This window comes from Motacilla alba, chromosome 3 (genome assembly GCF_015832195.1).
Source record: "Motacilla alba alba isolate MOTALB_02 chromosome 3, Motacilla_alba_V1.0_pri, whole genome shotgun sequence".
Lineage (NCBI taxonomy): Eukaryota > Metazoa > Chordata > Aves > Passeriformes > Motacillidae > Motacilla > Motacilla alba.
In genome coordinates, this window is record NC_052018.1 from 55,969,165 (window position 1) to 55,986,243 (window position 17,079).

A 17,079-nucleotide genomic window follows, 5' to 3' on the forward strand; every position below is an offset into this window, starting at 1 on the left:
CAGAGTGTGTTTATTCAACTCTTGGTCTATAAAGTCTTATTTGACTTACAAAACAATCCAAGAAAAATGTTTCACTGTATATTTTTGCAACTTTGGAGGGCAAAAAATTTAAACTTGATTTTATTCAATCTCTCTATAAAACCTCAGTGTTCTAAATAAAAGACCATTTTTATTTCCATTCTATTTTCCTAGCCCATATTTTCTGAACATTTAAAGCCCATCTGGTTACCAAAGTATTGGTGTCAGTATTTTTTATGCTGCTCTCCATGGGTAGGATCCATCTCCCATTGAAGCTAGAGGCTACATGTCTGTTGAAGCAGAACCTACACAGATGACCTAATGTACTAGCTTCAACATTCACCTCCATGTTTCCTCTATTCTTCTAGTCCAAGTTTCCCTCCACTGGATTAAAAAAGTGTGGGGGCTTTTCTGATTGAAGCGTTCTGATCTCGGCTGAAAGATGTTAAATCCATATAAAGGCATGCAGCAGTGGCACAGCCCACCTAAAAGTGGACACAGTAGCTTAAGAATTAAATTGTAGTGATGGGGCAGCATAAAATATTCACTGTGCCTTGGGGAATGTGGGACAGAGTGTCTTTCAGCTTATTCCAGTGGGGGGTGGAATAAATCCCAGAAGAGGAGCAGTTGGCAGAATAATGAACTGCCTTTGGACATCTCTAAACCTTTTTCTTTTCTTTATTGCTTGAATCAACATACAAAGTATTTGTTGCCACAGTAATGCTATTTTTCCTGATATTTAGGCCCTATCCGCACATTCTTTCTACACCAGCAGCTCAAACAATGTCTGCCTATGCCGGACAGACGCAGTATTCAGGAATGCAGCAGCCAGCGGTCTATACAGCCTACTCACAGACAGGACAGCCCTACAGCCTACCCACCTACGGTATTTGACCACTTCTTACTTCACTTTACCTACAACTAAAAGCAATGCCCACTGGAATGTCATTTTTGCTTTCTCTTTTTTGTTTTCCCAACCGTAACAAAATATTTTGAAGAATGAGTTGAAAATTAATTTCTTATACAGATTTGGGTGTAATGTTGCCAGGCATCAAGACGGAAAGTGGGCTTTCGCAGACCCAATCTCCCCTGCAGAGCGGGTGCCTCAGTTACAGCCCAGGGTTTTCCACCCCACAGCCAGGCCAAACACCCTACTCATACCAGATGCCAGGTGAGTAGCCACCTCTAAAAGTTAAAGCTACATATTTCTTCCCAGTGCTAATAAGCATACTGTGTAGTCATTTTGATCATCTGTTACTTCAGATCTGGGCATGGAATGCAGTCCCTACTTGAGCCTTCTTTTGGATTTTTAGTGGAGTGAAATCCACTAATTTTTTTATCGGCAAGACTGGAAACACTTGTTATATTTACTAATATATACAAGTCTATTTTCCTTGTTTTTTTGAGTATGACATAATTTGATACTTGTTTCTCCTTGGATTTACACAATTTTTTAGAATTTCTCCTTAATATTTATTCTTTCATTTACTATTCAGTTAATAATTCATTGATTACCCTCTGGTCATTGATAACCTTTTTTATTTGGATAATTTTTAAGCTTCTTATACAATGGTTAATCTTCCACATATTACAAACTACAATATGAATCATCTGATTTATGTTGAAAACACGGACATGCCTCATTACAGATTGATTAAAAACACCCGGATATAGTCTTTTTAAAAGGTTTTTGCTTCGCAAGCATAACACTAAAGTAATAGAAATGAAGGCAAAAGAGAAAAACAGTGTTTAAGGAGAGGTGAGAATGCAATAAACTGAAAAATGCTTTCTAAATTGATGACTTACTGCTGATATCTTCCTTGCATGGTGTGGAGAGGAATGTATGCCTGTATGTGTGGAAGTAGTATTTAATTTCTTTTAAAGTTTCATTACAACGTTTTATACTTCTAATGGAAAATAAAAGTGGTTTTTTTTGTTCTTATTCATCTACGTTGTAACATGGAATATTCTAATTAGAATTGTATTTTGATTCACAAACCAGTTCACACAGTTAATTGTATTTCTTAATTTTAGGTTCTAGTTTCACACCATCATCCACTATTTATTCAAACAATTCTGTTTCAAATTCTACAAACTTCAGTAGTTCACAACAGGTATGAATTTTACCATTTTTATTTGCCAGTTACAAAAATACTTATATAACTCCAGAGATAGCATGTTATTTTAATTTAGATCTGTTATGTTGAATGAGATTCACTGTGGTTTAATGCTATTTTCTGTGGAAAATGATCAAAATCTTACTGGAAGCCTAGCTACATATTTTAGCACTTAAATATTTCAGCAGCTTCCCTGTAGTCTTTTAGTAAATATCTTTAAATTAAAAGACACTAAATATTCTTAAATTTTAAAAAAACAAAGCAAGCTAAACAAAGCCTTCAAAACACCAGCAAAAGTCATATGACTGTACAGTTAGAAATATTTAATGGGAAAAAATTCACTCATTACTGTACTTAATTGAGTGCTCTGCTGCATCTGCTGTTTCAGGATTATTCGTCATACACAGCATTTGGCCAAAATCAGTATGCACAGTATTACTCAGCATCAACATATGGTGCATATATGACCTCAAACAACACGGCTGATGGCACTTCATCATCATCAACCTACCAGTTACAAGACTCTCTCCCTGGCTTGACTAGTCAACCAGGTACAGATCTACATTCAGGTGAAAACAAGTTTTTGTATTTTATTTGCTGTTTGTATAAAGAAAGGATTTCCATATTCAGCGTGCATGGATATTGATAATTTATGTTTGTGCCTTTCAGAAAACTTTGTCATGTAAACCACCCAAAATAAGCTTTTTTACTGTTTAGTTAGGAAACCTGTCCAGTTTGTTTGCTAATTAAAGAAAGTTTTTTGCATACTGAGATGGTTGACTGTATCACTGGCAGTGGAACAATGCTATTTCCACCTACACATTCTGAAGTATTGCTGTAAAGAATTTTAAACAATACACCGTTTTTCATTTAATTATGCTTCAGCCATGCTGGCAAGAGCACATGGGCTTTATTCAAATGTTTACAGGCCATGCCTGCTAATTCACTAACTTAAGTAATCAAGAATAGAAAAATTAGTTATTAGCACCATAAAAAATACTGTATTGAAGTAGCTGAATTTGCAAGAAGGGCATTATCAGGAGACATGAGGAGGCTCCCTTTGCCTGCCCAGCCCTGCCCTCTTGTGCACAGCCACCACAGCACAGTAGCCTGCTACTTGCATTCCTGGAACATCCTTGGAGGGTAGTGGCAGTTTTTAATTTTTCTTCAGCACTCTTAGAGCAGTCTCTTTCAAGGGCACCAGCTTCACTCATCCAGTGTGGGCAGTGTCTGCCATTTCTAAAAAGTCTAACAAACTGGCTTTTGGATTAGGCTCTGAATAGGGGAGGAATTTTTGCTTTAGTCACAAAATCACCTTATTGCATAGATCTTCCTAACAACTGCACCATCTTACTGAAAAATACACCAGAAAGACTAATTTATTATTGTAATGAATTTGTACAAAGGAAAGGTAGCACTGCGTAGAAAAGTATAAGCAAGGACTCGCACATAATATAAACTGCTTAAATTTGCTAAAAATACTGGAATTTTAACTAAATTAGTTGAAATTTTTCCTACCCAGATGTTCTCCTCAGGCTGATTTTTAAAATGTAACAGTGCATGTGTTTGTGGGTGTATGTTTGGTGTGGGGTATGGTTGGATATGGATATAGATATGGATATGGATAGGGTATGGAAGAGCAATGGGGACATACATATTCCCTTGATTTTTGATGAAAAGTTCAATGTTATTCAGTAGTCTCAGAATGCAAATCTAGGCAGAACCTAAAGGTAATGTGAAATCAAGTGAAATTTCAACAGGTGGAGGATATCTATAACAGACACAAATCATATGTAAAGAATTTTTAAAAGAGTATGGCGTGCACTCACAAGTTACATGTTTTGATAACTGTGTATGTCCTGTGTACTTTCACTTGCTGCTTTGTTATTCCTTCATATTCTTATTTGAGAAAATCAGACAGTTTCCCATGTTGTTTCTCCCCTAGGTATCTGTTTCCTAGAAACGCTGCATAAATGCATCATGTATTTCTACAAGCACCATTAGTATTAAATAGAATTGGCAAAAAAAAAGGAATCTTTAATAGTTTGAACATGTTGAAAAAGTATTGAAGGCTTCACATCTGTGAAACAATAAAGGTTTTTCTTGGTTGTGGATTGTTTAAGCATAGGAACTTGTTCTCTTGTTAAGTAGGTTGTGCATCTGACTTTAACAAATCCACCCCCATCTGCCCCTTATTTCTGTGAAGGGTTGCAGTGATTATGCAGCCCTCTGCTGAGAGTGAAACACCCACTTTGTGAATGCATGACATGCCTGTGCCCTTCTGTGTCACAGTAAAAATAAATTTCCATTGGTGAGGGGTAGTGTCTAGGAGATCATTTCAGATGTCATAGATCATACTGCAGTTCTTTAGCACTCACTGTGTCCACTTGCTGTCAAACAAGTCCTTAAGACTTACTCCAACAAAACCTGAGACTAAACACAGCAAGGAACTTAATTCTTCTGACATCTCTACTAGCTGTTAATTCAAATATCTAATCAAAGCCTCTAGTACTATTTGCACATACAGGATTTCTCATTTGCATAATAAATCCCCATCAAATCAAGAGTTAATACCAGCTACAATTTTATTTATTGACTGTGTAAAGAAAATGAGATGAAAATTGAAACAGACTTTACTCTTTCGGCTATTCATGGCAAGCAATAACATGCTACAAGTCAGAAAAAAAAAAGCAGGCCTGTAATGTTGAAGTTGTCTTCTGGCTGCTCTGTCTGGTAGGGATATGTAGCAAGAGTCACTCCATAAGGAAAGTATGAAGAGGCTCAGAAATTCATCCATTCCACATTTGTGTAATGCTCAGCTCCTTAAACCAGGGACTTCTCTTCCGAGCTTGCATTGAGCCTGCCTTATATTAAGACTTTTCAAAATGCACTCATTACCACAGAGTATTTGTGAGATAAAAAGGTGTCTCCTAGGGCACTTTGTCTCAAATAAGGATAGCTCAGATGGACTGGGAGGTGAGGTCTCGGGAGATAAGTACACTTGAGTATATTTTATGAATACATGAGTACATTTAATCTGGGGCAAATAAAACTCCAGCAGAGAATATAGGCCTGGATAAAATCTTCTTGTGAAGGCACCTTGCTATCATATATCCAGGGTTAGGGGAGGCAAATCACCATAGGATATTAGCTCCTGTTCCATTACTGGGATGCAGCAAAGCTTAATTTGGTACCCACAATGAAGTCACCCTTTGCAGCTTCTCTGGAAGACAGCATTAGGTTTATATTCAGACTGCACAAACTCTTTTTTACCTTCTTAAATCACAGAACCATGTTTTAACAAGGAGGAGGGGATGTTCACATCATTGAACTAGAGGTGGGAAACAATGCCCTTGATATGAAAGACCACCTCCATTTGTTATGTGCAATTCCCTTTGTAACTTGGTGCTGTAAGTCCCTGTCCTCTAATTGGAGCTGCTGCAAGGTCTCCACAGCATGAAAAGCTTCATATTGGGCAAGTGAATTGGATGTGTAAGAACATCTGTGATAAAGAGGTCATTCAATATTCTGATTTTAACATTTTCCTCCTGCTCTCTTGGATCACTGGCACTGCTCACAGTCCCAGTGGGAAGAGGCTATGAGGTATATTTATTAGGCATGTGTTGAATATTGAGAAAGCTAAAAAATTTCAAGTATTGTGATAAAAATTTCTGTCTATTATAAGCTGCAGTAGGAGTTCCTCATGATGGTAATGTTTTCAATACTCTTTGGTACTAGAATTTCTGACAGTCTTCTATGTTACAGGGCTGAATTTTTAATAAGTTTTCATTTTGCCAGCATTGACCTCATTTCTAAAGCAAACAGAGAATAAGAAAAGTGCAGTTTCTCCTTTAGACTGCTGTAGGTAAAAAGCAAATCAAGCAATTAAGCCTACAGTTGTTTAAAAAAACAAGCATCACTGACTTCTGCAGTTCTAAAATAGATGCATACCTTGCATTCAAGTAAGAGACAGCTGCTCATTCTGATTTAGAGATTAGTGTAATGAAATAAAGTTGGCTTTAAATATCTAGATTTTACAAGGAACAGCGATTAGTTACAGTACTGATTAGTAGATAATTATGCAATCATGTACAGCATTGTCCCAAGCAGAAGCCTAGAGCAACTGGTAATGGCTAATGCTAAATGAAAATTGGATTTATTTACTTCAGTTGTTGGGTAATTTCAGAGAAGATTTAGAGAAGGAGTTATTTTTATATTATTTTGGTAGATTAGAATAAACATAGTCATTGAGAACAGATGTTTTAATACATTACTGTGGAAATGAGTCTTGATTTTATTGTAATGTGTTGAAGTGTTATAAATAAGAAGACTTTTGTGATAAGAATGTAAACATTCATTTTCACTTTCTTAGTTTTTGCTTTTTCTTTCTGGGGGTTTGGTTTTGTGAACTTTTCCCACTCAATCAGAAAAATCTAGGAAAATATTTTTGCCCTGAGCTCTTGCACACTCAGAACTTATTTTGAAGCCATTGTAGGTTTTTGCTGCGCAGGGATTCTGATTTGGATGCTTCTTGTACATTTGTAATTACCCAAGTACATTTTGCTGTTCTTATGGGGAAGAGCCAAGATAATGTGATCCTTATTGATTGCTTCACTGCCTGCTGTGACCTTGCTGACATCAACACCATGCCAGGAATAGAAATGAGTAGTCAACAAGAACTGTCTACTCTCCCCATTCTGTAGGGATTTCTGCCTGTGTGCCTTGTCCTTTCTCTGCATATCTCTATAAAAAGTCACTTAGCCTCTTCTACTACATGCTCAGACCCCTTAACTGTTTTGGTGACCCTCACCTGGACTAACTCGAGTTCGACAATATCTCTCTTCTACCTGGGGACCCAAAACTGCACATTTTTCCAGATGTGGTCTTGCAAGTTCAAAAGAGAGAAGAAAAATCAGTCTCCTTCACCTGCTGGACACTCAGTGATGCTCTTTAGTAAAAATGAAAAAAAAAATCAGATTCCAACTCAAAAACAGATGCATCATAGATGATTTTTGGGAAATGTTTGCACCAAGTATTAATTTATTCTGCATATTTGCCATCATGAGCACTTTAAACAAATATTACCCATGGCCCAGGAATGCTCAATTACAGACGTCTCAAGGACTCTCTTGAATCGAAATCTGTAGTAGATGTCAGATCAAAGCTGTACCCTTTCCTCCTTTACTGGAGAAAAATCAAATCATTATTAATTGGATAAATAAAGAAGGAGGTTTTTCTGTCATTTAGCACTCAGGAACCTAGCCAAACTGCATTTATTGCTAGAAGTTTTGAAAGCTGAAGATGCTAAACTTCATTAAATGGGTGAATCAGGGATGGGCTTGAGTGTGGTTAGGAGAAGCTATGACATACCAGGTCAAAGGCCCTTCCCGCACATCTCTGTGACAGCCCACAATGCCTCATACTTTGGGAAAGATGATCAGAACACAGCAAGTACAACTTCGTGCTTTTTCAGGTACTAACAGGAATATTGCATTTAATATTATGACTTTCATCTGACAATTTATGGGCTGAGGTATGGCGAAGGAAAAAAGTGAACCTTACTAAAGAGCAGGTGACATGGGAGGAGGACATGAAAATGGAAGCTGCTTGGCTGTTCTGGATCATGGATTAGTGCCAAAGTGTGTTCTGGTAAAAGTAAAGCAGGACTTGGAAATAAGTCTAGCTGAACTGAAAACATGGGAAATTAACTACTTTAATTAAAAAGCACTTCATGTTTTGAGAAACCATTAGTATACTTCTAAAATACCTGTGTCTTGGATATATTGATATTTTGCCTGGGCTCATGTTATTTGTGTATATGCACATGTATATGTGTCATTTTAAGTTTTGTCTTATTCTGCTAAGGTTTATAGTGTTTCATTGGTAAAGTCAAAAGAGTGTATGTGGCATCTGCTGATCACATCTACGTAAGACAAGCCCCATTATCATTCTTTTTGTACAACATTTTTACATGTCTCTTGTCATTGGCACACAGACATGATGAACTTCAAGGAAGAAAAAGTTGATTATTTAAAAATCCAGCACTAATTTTGGCATCAATGGTTGCCTCTACAGGAGAGTTTGACACAGTGCAGAGCCCTTCCACGCCAATCAAAGATCTTGACGAGAGAACATGTAGGAGTTCTGGGTCAAAGTCTCGGGGTAGAGGGCGGAAGAATAATCCATCACCCCCTCCAGACAGTGACTTGGAGGTATGTCTGTGGTAATTGATCAATGTTAATGTAGAGGTTTCTTCTGATGAAGTGTAAATTCTGAAAACTGCAGCTGTGAAAATAGCTTAAAGCATTTTAGAAGACATTATGGACTCAGTCTTACTAACTGAATGTAACAGACAGTAGTAGCTGTTTTAATCTGCATGTACAGTGAGACTTTATTGTTCTGTATTATGTGTCTGTTGGTTTCTTGCGCAATAGAACCACAAGCCTGTACTCAGAAGTGGCACAATTTCTTTTAGTTTGTGAAATAGGAAATCTCAAATGTATCTTTCAGCTTAATTGCATGTATTTATGGATGCAATGGAAATATGCAGGATCACCTGGTCATAGCCTTTTAAATATTTAGGCACCAGTTTGTGCTTGTGTTTGTAAGTTGTATCAGCAGATCTCAGTGAGGCAGCTTACCTCAGTGAAGTTATGGCTGTGCCTTGCAGTGGCAGGAGCAGCAGGAAGAAGCAGAGTCCCTTTGTGTGTGTGTGTGTGTGTGTGTGTGTGTGTGTGTGTGTGTGACACTCCAGCTGTGGCACCGGGGACATGCTGTGCTGCCTGCCAGTGCCGTGTGTCCCCTGCTGCCACCAGAGCAGCATGGCGAGCCAGCAGCCCTGGCCTGCCCCACTGTCCTGCCTTCACTGACCAGCCCTGGATGCAGCACAAGACAAAATTGTTGCTGGGACTTGGCTGACCACAGAGCCTCTCCTGGGGTAGCAGGGTGGGGTGCAGGGCTAGGATCTGAGGATCTGAGTGTAAATGCCATTGCTTTTGTACAGAAACTTACTTCTTTTTTTTTTCTTTTTTTTTTTTTTTCAAAGGATTTAATTTTTCTAGTGAAAACACTAACTTCTTACATTTCAGGGTTTCCTTTCATTGGTTGGGTTTTTTTTCTTTATTATTTTTACCAGTGAGAATCAAAACAAGTGAAATTGAATGAAGGAATCTGAGTTAAATAATCTGGTTTATCCTTCAAATTCTATATGGCAGTGGCATATAGCACTTTACCCAAGATTTTAGTTACACAGTAGAAACAAAAATAATCTTGAATCAATAAGACTTGCAGAGAAATATCTGAAAGTACTGCTTATCCTTAACAATTATGTTTGACCCCCAATCACATTTCTGAAATCTGTATTACAGAGCTTTTGTGGAAAGCTTTTTAGAGAACAAATAAGAAATAGTTGAAGAGTTAATAAGTTACTACCTTATGACTTTTTATCATGACTGATACACTGTTATTGCTGATTTTCAGAAAAAAAACTGCTCAGTTAATAAGTACTTGGTTCAACTTTTAGAGTCAGTTGACTTTTAGTCTCCCTGGGTGGTATGGTGGTGGGACTGAGATGTTATTTTTCAATAATATTTTCCTCTATTCTGCTTTCAGCGTGTATTTGTTTGGGATTTGGATGAAACAATCATAGTCTTTCATTCGCTGCTTACAGGATCCTATGCACAGAAGTATGGCAAGGTATGTGAGCTGTGAATTTTGTGTCAATTCACTGCAGCAATCTGACCTGACTGTGGACGTGTTTTTCACCTCTGTGTTCTTTATGGCCCTTTTGGGTGAAGTTAGAGGTAAAGTGTACAGTAAACCCCATTTTCAGAGGGTGAATGTGAAGTCTAGGAGAGGAATGAGACACAGACCCTGAGTACAATACATGAGGCAGGGCTAAAGCAGATGCTGCAAATAAGAAGAGAATTTATAGAGGAACAAGGATGAGGTTCCTGACACGCATTGGAAGAGACATTGCAGGGAGATAATAGATGAAGTGCACAAATGGAAAAAACTGACAGTATCTGGAACAGTAGAGGAAGAAAGAACAAACTGGGCTGGTGGGTGAATTTACCAGGAAATTTATGAATAGGATGAGTAAGAGTCTGACTTATTTCAGTGCCAGCTGCAGATGTTGTTCTTTGACTCCCCACCTTTTCCCCTGAATTTTTGGTTTCCTTGGGGTGAGTAATTACTCTGGGGTGAGTAATGTTGGGGAGTAAAACCCTCTCCCAAGTAGTTTTAAACATCCGCTCCCCTCCAATGAGTCCAAAAGGAGTTCAGGTCACAGAGCAGGGAGTGGGAGAGCAGGAAGAAGAGTGAGGGAGGCAAAGAGAGGCAGTGGCACACTGCAGGAGCTGGTGCTGGGAGTCCAGGGAATGGCTGCTTGGACAAGGTGAGAAGGGTCTGGTGTATAGCAACATTAGTCTTAATGGGAGAGGGAGAGGTCAGGGCCTGGATTAAAAAAAAAAATTGAAACAAATATGTGAAAGCAGGAAAATGGACAAAGGGGATGTCAGTATGTACATATATTGTTTTCTCTGTGCTTTGCTGTTCAAGTGAAATTAATGCAAAGGTATTTCTTTTTAAGAGCATAACCATGTCCATGTTGTCTTGGATAAGGGGCTTGTTTAGCATGTTTTCAGCATCTTTATTCCAGCCAGAATCAGATGCTTGAGAAAAGGATGTGAGAAAGAGTACATTACACAAATGCTTTTCACAACCCCCTCCCCTGCTAGTGGGTTAGAAATGTCCAAAGCCAGAACCTGTGGATTGCAACTAGAGAGGAGCCAGTCTTCCATGCAATCAACCTTTTGTGGTTATTAAAAGAGAAAGTTAACGGGAAAAGCCACAGGCCTAGTGCATAATCTGAATTTCTGGAATGCTAAGATAAGGATAGGTACTCATGTCTTGTAAAAAACAGCCTTCCTTGCTTTGCGGCTTCCCAATGCCAGATCTGTGCACTTTTCAGAACTCTGTCAAAAAATCCTCTTCTGCTGTTTTTCAGACATTGTAACAGCAGTGACTTTGTCAGAACCATTTCCAACTAATGGTTATCAAAACAAGAGAGAAAACTATCTGAACATGAACTTTTGTATCACTTTGAGAGTAGCCCATAGACTACCACAGGACTTGCTGAATTGTCACAGTGATTAAGTTATTCCTTTCAGTCTTTTTTGATTGTGCCCTTTGGATGTTTCTGTAATCAACTGTAACACATAGTTTTAAAAATCAGAGCACATTTTGTAGCTCACAAAACATCTGTGGATAACTTTGAAAACTGTCTTGGAAACAGCAACAGAAATGTAATTTCTCCTGGTAAAATAGTAATGGCGTATTAACAGATAGTAGTATTGACAGCAGATAAAGTTTTATATAAACCAAAAGTGTCTCAAGGGTTAGTGAAATTAATGTAGTTATACTGCTGAGATCAACATCACTAAACAAATGTCAAATGTCATGGATGGCAATGAATCAAAGAGTACAGAATTATACAATTCTTAAGTAAAATCCTCTAATCCTCTTTTTCTTTTTTCTTTTCTCTCTCTCTCTTTTTTTTTTTTTCCTGGTACTGATAGGTGACATCCACACAAGTAGGTCATTTCCAGACCCTATAAAATAAAAGGACTTTTTCCTTCCTGCAGTGACTGCCATTGCCATATTTACATAGTACTTGTGTGATGAGTTATTACCAGTGCAAGTCAAATATAATATTGTTGACTGCAAGGAAGCTAGAGCAGTAGGAAAGGGAATACAAGAAGAGCTTATAATGGATAGACTTTAGCTTTTGCATGTCATTGTAGTGTTGCCTAAATTTAAGGTGTGATGTGTCTCAGCCTAAGTGCCTAAGAAATTAGAAATGGGAGAAGTGAAAGATCCCATACACAGACTTCACTAAGCTCTGGTACATGACAATTTTAGCACATATGGTCCTTATCTTTTCTGCATCTGATTCCATCCGTATACAAGGTCTTAATCCATAACTGATTGTTATCAGAACTGAGTTGCTATGAGAGTAAATGCTCCAAGAATTGTGAGGTTGTCAGCAGAAATCTTGTTATCACATAGGTCTTTCAAAATTTTTGAGAGAACTGTTTGTCTTGGAAAGGTGATATAAAATTGTTGCCTAACACTGAAAAAAGAAACGGAGTAGTGTAAAATAGTGAAGATAGTAAATTATTTAACTGTGATGATTTGCTGCCTGATTTTAAAAAGGCATCTAATGTCACACAGATGCTCAGCTGTGAATACCGTGTTCTTCCATATATATTTCATGAGCCCATTTTGTATAAAATAGTTAAGGTACTCATAAAAAAAGAGAAACTACTGGCAGGACAAGCAGAATTTTCCCCTTCTCCTATTTTTAATTTTTTACATAGGATAGTGTGTCATTAAAACAAACTTTGCTTTAAGGGAAGGCAACTTCTTGTACCCAGTGTTCTCACTTCCTACTTAGAAGGAGTGAGATGCTGAGTTTAGAGCTTGTGGGAATATACAAACAGGCAAGGATATTCACCTTCAGATCTTTCTCATATACTCATTGACATAAAAACTTTCATTTCTTGTTTTCACCAGGTTTTTCCTGGTTTTTTGAGTACTGGGTGAAAAAAAATATCAGGAATTAGTCTTCTAATCTCTCTGTTTTGCTGTAGTTCAGGCTGCACAGGGATGCAGTGAGAGGAGGTACAGTGTATTATGGCCTGACATAGGGATTCACTTGTGAGTGCAGGAGCACTTGAGAGCTGCAGTTGTATCTGGGAATAAATATTTTCAAAAGAATTCTACAGTTTAACAAGTGGTTGGAGTAGAAGAGGAAAAGGAAAGTCAAACCAGCATCTCCTTAGGCAAGGAGGGCTTTCACTGGCAGAGATTATTTGGAAAGCCTTGATCCAGTAGGCAAGTTTCAGGCTGTGTATTTGTCAAGAGAACAGCAGATTTCTGATTTATGCCTAAGGATTTATGAAGCTGAGAATGGACACTCTCCTTGGTATATACTTCTTCAGCACTTTGCATGGAATGATAATTATTTGATGTCAAAATTTTCTAGGATAATTATTTGATGTCAAAAATTTATAGTAAGTTTGCTAAAACAGAATTAGTGATTTGCTAAAGGATGCAACTGTAAGCATCTCTTTAAAAATGGGGCAAAATGCTGCTGCTTTATCTGGGTGCCAGTAGAGTATAGCTCTAAACCCAACTGAAATGGGAGAGATTTGTCCAGAATTTGGCCAGAGTATCATTTCTGCATTTAAAATATAAAGCTTTCCCAGGAGAATATTCCATGCCTTGCTGTTTTCTACCTCTGGCTGTTTCTCTCTGCCTTTTGGTATATTGGTTATTCTACTGGGCTAACACAAAAAGAGAATACAAACTACACTACACCTGTGTTAGGTTTCAGGAAAGCTGTGCTGCCTTCCAGCAATAAGATCACATCTAACTTTTCCGCTCATTTGCTCATCTGTATTGTACTTCATGAAACCAGTACACTTCTATTTTTAATTACTTACTGCAGTAGCAAATTGTGAACATTGGCATTGGAGCTGTTACATTATGACTTGGGTGGATGATGATGGTTTTTCCAGCTGAGCACCGGTTGACAGATAAGGTTTTCGACAATGCTGAGCTCTTAAGTGAGCATTTGTTGATGTGACAGGACATCTGTTAGGAGATGTCATCATCTCTTAAAAGTTTATGAGGTACATTCTTATTCCCTGTGAACAGTGTGTATTCTTTGTTCCATTGCATTCCAGTTATTCTTGCTGGTTGAAGGATGATTAAGCTGGACTTTTTCTAGCTCCAAGCATTTATATTTTATTCATTTCTCCCAGGTCAATCCAGAGGGCAAGGATTCCCAGATTATTGCTGTGACTCAAAGTGCAACTGTTCAGAAGAAGAATAAAATTCTTTGTGAGCTTAGAAGGCAGAGAATGTGATTTCCGAGTGCAAAAATCAAAACAAATCCACACTTGATGATCATATTTGGCCATTTTTTTGTAACATTGCAAATGATAGAAAGTTGTCAGGGAAGCCTCATTAACCTTGTGCCCTTCTCTGGAAAGGGCTCAGAAGCTTTTTACTGCTCACTGTCTGCTTGTCTGGTCATTAAACAAAAAAGCTTTGTCACCATTAACACCCATGATGGCATTCCCAAATTCACTCCTAAATATTCTCTTGTCCACCTGTATTAATAGTGTATCTCTCATCACCTCCAGTTGTCCTCTCCATTCACTCCCTCCTTGTCTGAGACCTCTGAGTTGGTTTTCCTACTGCCTTCTAGAGAGCATGGAACAGAAACTCCCTATGGAGTACGTGAGTTTTCCTTCATCAGCCACCAGCTACGGTTATCAAGAAGAGATGTGTTCTCTTCCTCCATCACCACCCACATGAATTTCTCCTGGGACAAATGTCCCCTATGAGAGAGCAAGGTCTGAACTTAAATCTGAGATTCCTACATAATATAGAGAAGTCTCTTTAAGCTAAAATATTGGTACTTAACATTAGCATTTCCACTTTTTCCCGAGGTCAGTTTTGTTTTAAGTCTGTGCAAAACAGCCACCCATTGAAAATAAATTCTTAAAATTTTGCTTGTTTTCTTGCTTATTTTTAAGGCTTCATGCATGCAAATTCCTGTCGCAATGAATCTACCTGACAGTCTATTTATCTCTTTGTTTTCCAAGGTTTTGTTAAAGTCACTTTGGTGTTGGCAGTTTTTTTCCCAAGAAATGAAATTATTTTGAACATGTGCTGAAACCTGACATTCCAAGACAGTATTAAATTAATCTCTTCCACTAATGGACCCTGAGCTTTTGGGGCTTTATTCCAGTTACTCTCCTCTTGATCAAAACATTTAAGTATTGGTCCTCCCAGGATATTTTTATCTAGTCTCCCAGGAGGCATTCCAATGGATGGACCAGTCGGGTACAGAAGTCCACAGACAGACAGTCTGGCTCCAGTTTAGTGCCTTCATCTTAACATAACTAAAGTAATTTGTATTTAGGTGTACAGAAGTGTTGTAGCTCGTCTTGATTTTTCTGCACACTAATGATATCTGGCTAACATCATACCTCTGCGGGTCGAAGAGTTGTTCTTTGTTCTGTGAATTTTCTGGGGAAAGCTTCCAGATATTTTTTTTTTTAATCCTTTTTTCGTCTATTGTGTGTGCTTGTGCAGAGTAGCACAAAATGCAATTTTGACAGAAGTTAAGTCTGCCTCTTACTAAGTTTTTCAATTTGCTGTGCTAAGTTCTGTATCAACTGCAAGTTTCTTGCTTTCTTTTCAACACTCAGTCCTTTGTGCCACTTGAATCAGTCTGTAACTTCTGCTTCAGGCTGAAAGACAGTAAAATGATGACTGTCACGTTCCTCCATATTGTGCAAACACTATAAAGCCACAAGACCCTTAAAAATCTGCTTTCTTTTTTATTTTTTATGTGAAGGAAAGAACTTAACATGGCAAGAGCTGGACGGCACATAATTTTTAATTCTTGTTAAATAGTTGGCAGTGCAAAATTTTGGCCAATTTATTAAGGGAAGAATTGTTCATATCTTGAGAATTCAATTCCAGCAATTCTCCCTAGCAGAAGTTGTACAGGGAGATCACAGAGTGATTTTATGCTAAGCTGAAATTAATTCCCTTTGTTTGCTTTATTTTATTTTACATACCATACCTAGCAATAGACTTCCCATGCCTTTGTCAAAACAGGGATGTAGGAAATATAATTTTAATAGTAACAGTCAGGCATAACTGGTTACAAAAGTACTATTAATAAGAAAATCATAAGAGCTTTGTCACATTTACATTTTTCAACTATACTAGGCAAGGCAGGAAATTGTGATACATAGTTGGTAGTTTCTGTAAAAACAAATCGAATATTAACGGAAAAAACGTTATAGGAAATTTCTGCATTCAAGTCCGTTTCTACCCAGGAAGAGGTAAAAAAGAGGCTGAGAATTAAATGTCTAAGATTCCAGTTCTGGGAGCACTCCAGTGAATAACTTATATAAATAGTAATGAGTTACCACCTGTGCATAAAATTGTGCACATGCTTTAATGTTCATGGGATTGAGTTAAAAAAGTGTGTTGCAAATACTCTCTGCTATATTGTATCTAGGGAGAAAAGATTTCTAGTTTACAGCGCACAGAAAAGAAACGCAAATGAAAGAGACAAGCACGTGTTTTTATATGATGACATTTTGATAAAAGCGTTATGGCTTGATGAGGAATCTCGTGAGTCCTGGGTATTTGGGTGATTTGTGTTGTCAGTGCCTAACATGAGTTTTGCTAATCTGTTAATGGTGTTCCTTAATCATCCTCTTGGAAATCTGACCTTTGCACTTGGTGCTGCCTTCAGCCATGTGACTTTCAAATTCCTGCATTTGTTTTTTGCTTCTGAAAGGTAGTCTAGATCAGTTCAAGGATCTACATAAAAATATTTCCTTTCACTGCCAGAGAATTGGGTCTGACTTTGAATCATTACAACTTCTTGAACGCTATTCTCCCCTTCAAGTATGCCTTTTTCATGAGCAAGAGTCAAAGTATGTCAGTGTTTCAGATTTTACCATTAGTTATTAAGCAGTTGAATGCAGAAGGCATCTTTTATTCTGTCATTGCAAAGCCCTGGAGTAGTGAGTGTCTGATCCTGGTTGGGAAGCCTTTCATTCTAATGCTAACAAATGATCATTTGAGGTTTTGTGAGATTTTGTTGCCACATGCTGGTAAATATTTAGACTTTAAATCTCAAGCTATTTAAGAAGGGATTTCTGAAAACTTGCTTGTGTCAGTCAGAGTTTAAAGGGTGAAATATCTTTTTCATATTTTGATGAGAAGAGGACCGCACGTGTTTTAAAAGTCCACTGCAGTTGTGTTAAGCATAAAAAAGTAAATGGAACCCCACAAGCTCGGGCAGATGATTAAGGCAACAGTCAAACTGATTACTAGGTGTTCA

The 17,079-nt window shown here is 37.8% G+C and overlaps 1 protein-coding gene across 20 annotated transcripts in view; it reads left to right on the plus strand.

Annotated features, from left to right (window-relative positions):
- The window catches only part of EYA4 (EYA transcriptional coactivator and phosphatase 4), a 140,217-nt gene that overhangs the window by 107,835 nt on the left and 15,303 nt on the right, over positions 1-17,079 (plus strand). For 13 of the 20 annotated variants that reach the window (XM_038131131.1, XM_038131134.1, XM_038131135.1 and 10 more), the window contains 6 exons: positions 762-904; positions 1,046-1,189; positions 2,053-2,132; positions 2,524-2,704; positions 8,211-8,347; positions 9,747-9,830. In XM_038131131.1, coding sequence (XP_037987059.1) covers positions 762-904; positions 1,046-1,189; positions 2,053-2,132; positions 2,524-2,704; positions 8,211-8,347; positions 9,747-9,830 — 769 coding nt within the window. The remainder of the gene's footprint in view (positions 1-761; positions 905-1,045; positions 1,190-2,052; positions 2,133-2,523; positions 2,705-8,210; positions 8,348-9,746; positions 9,831-17,079) is intronic. The other 7 variants (XM_038131142.1, XM_038131150.1, XM_038131146.1 and 4 more) reach the window with 2 other exon arrangements.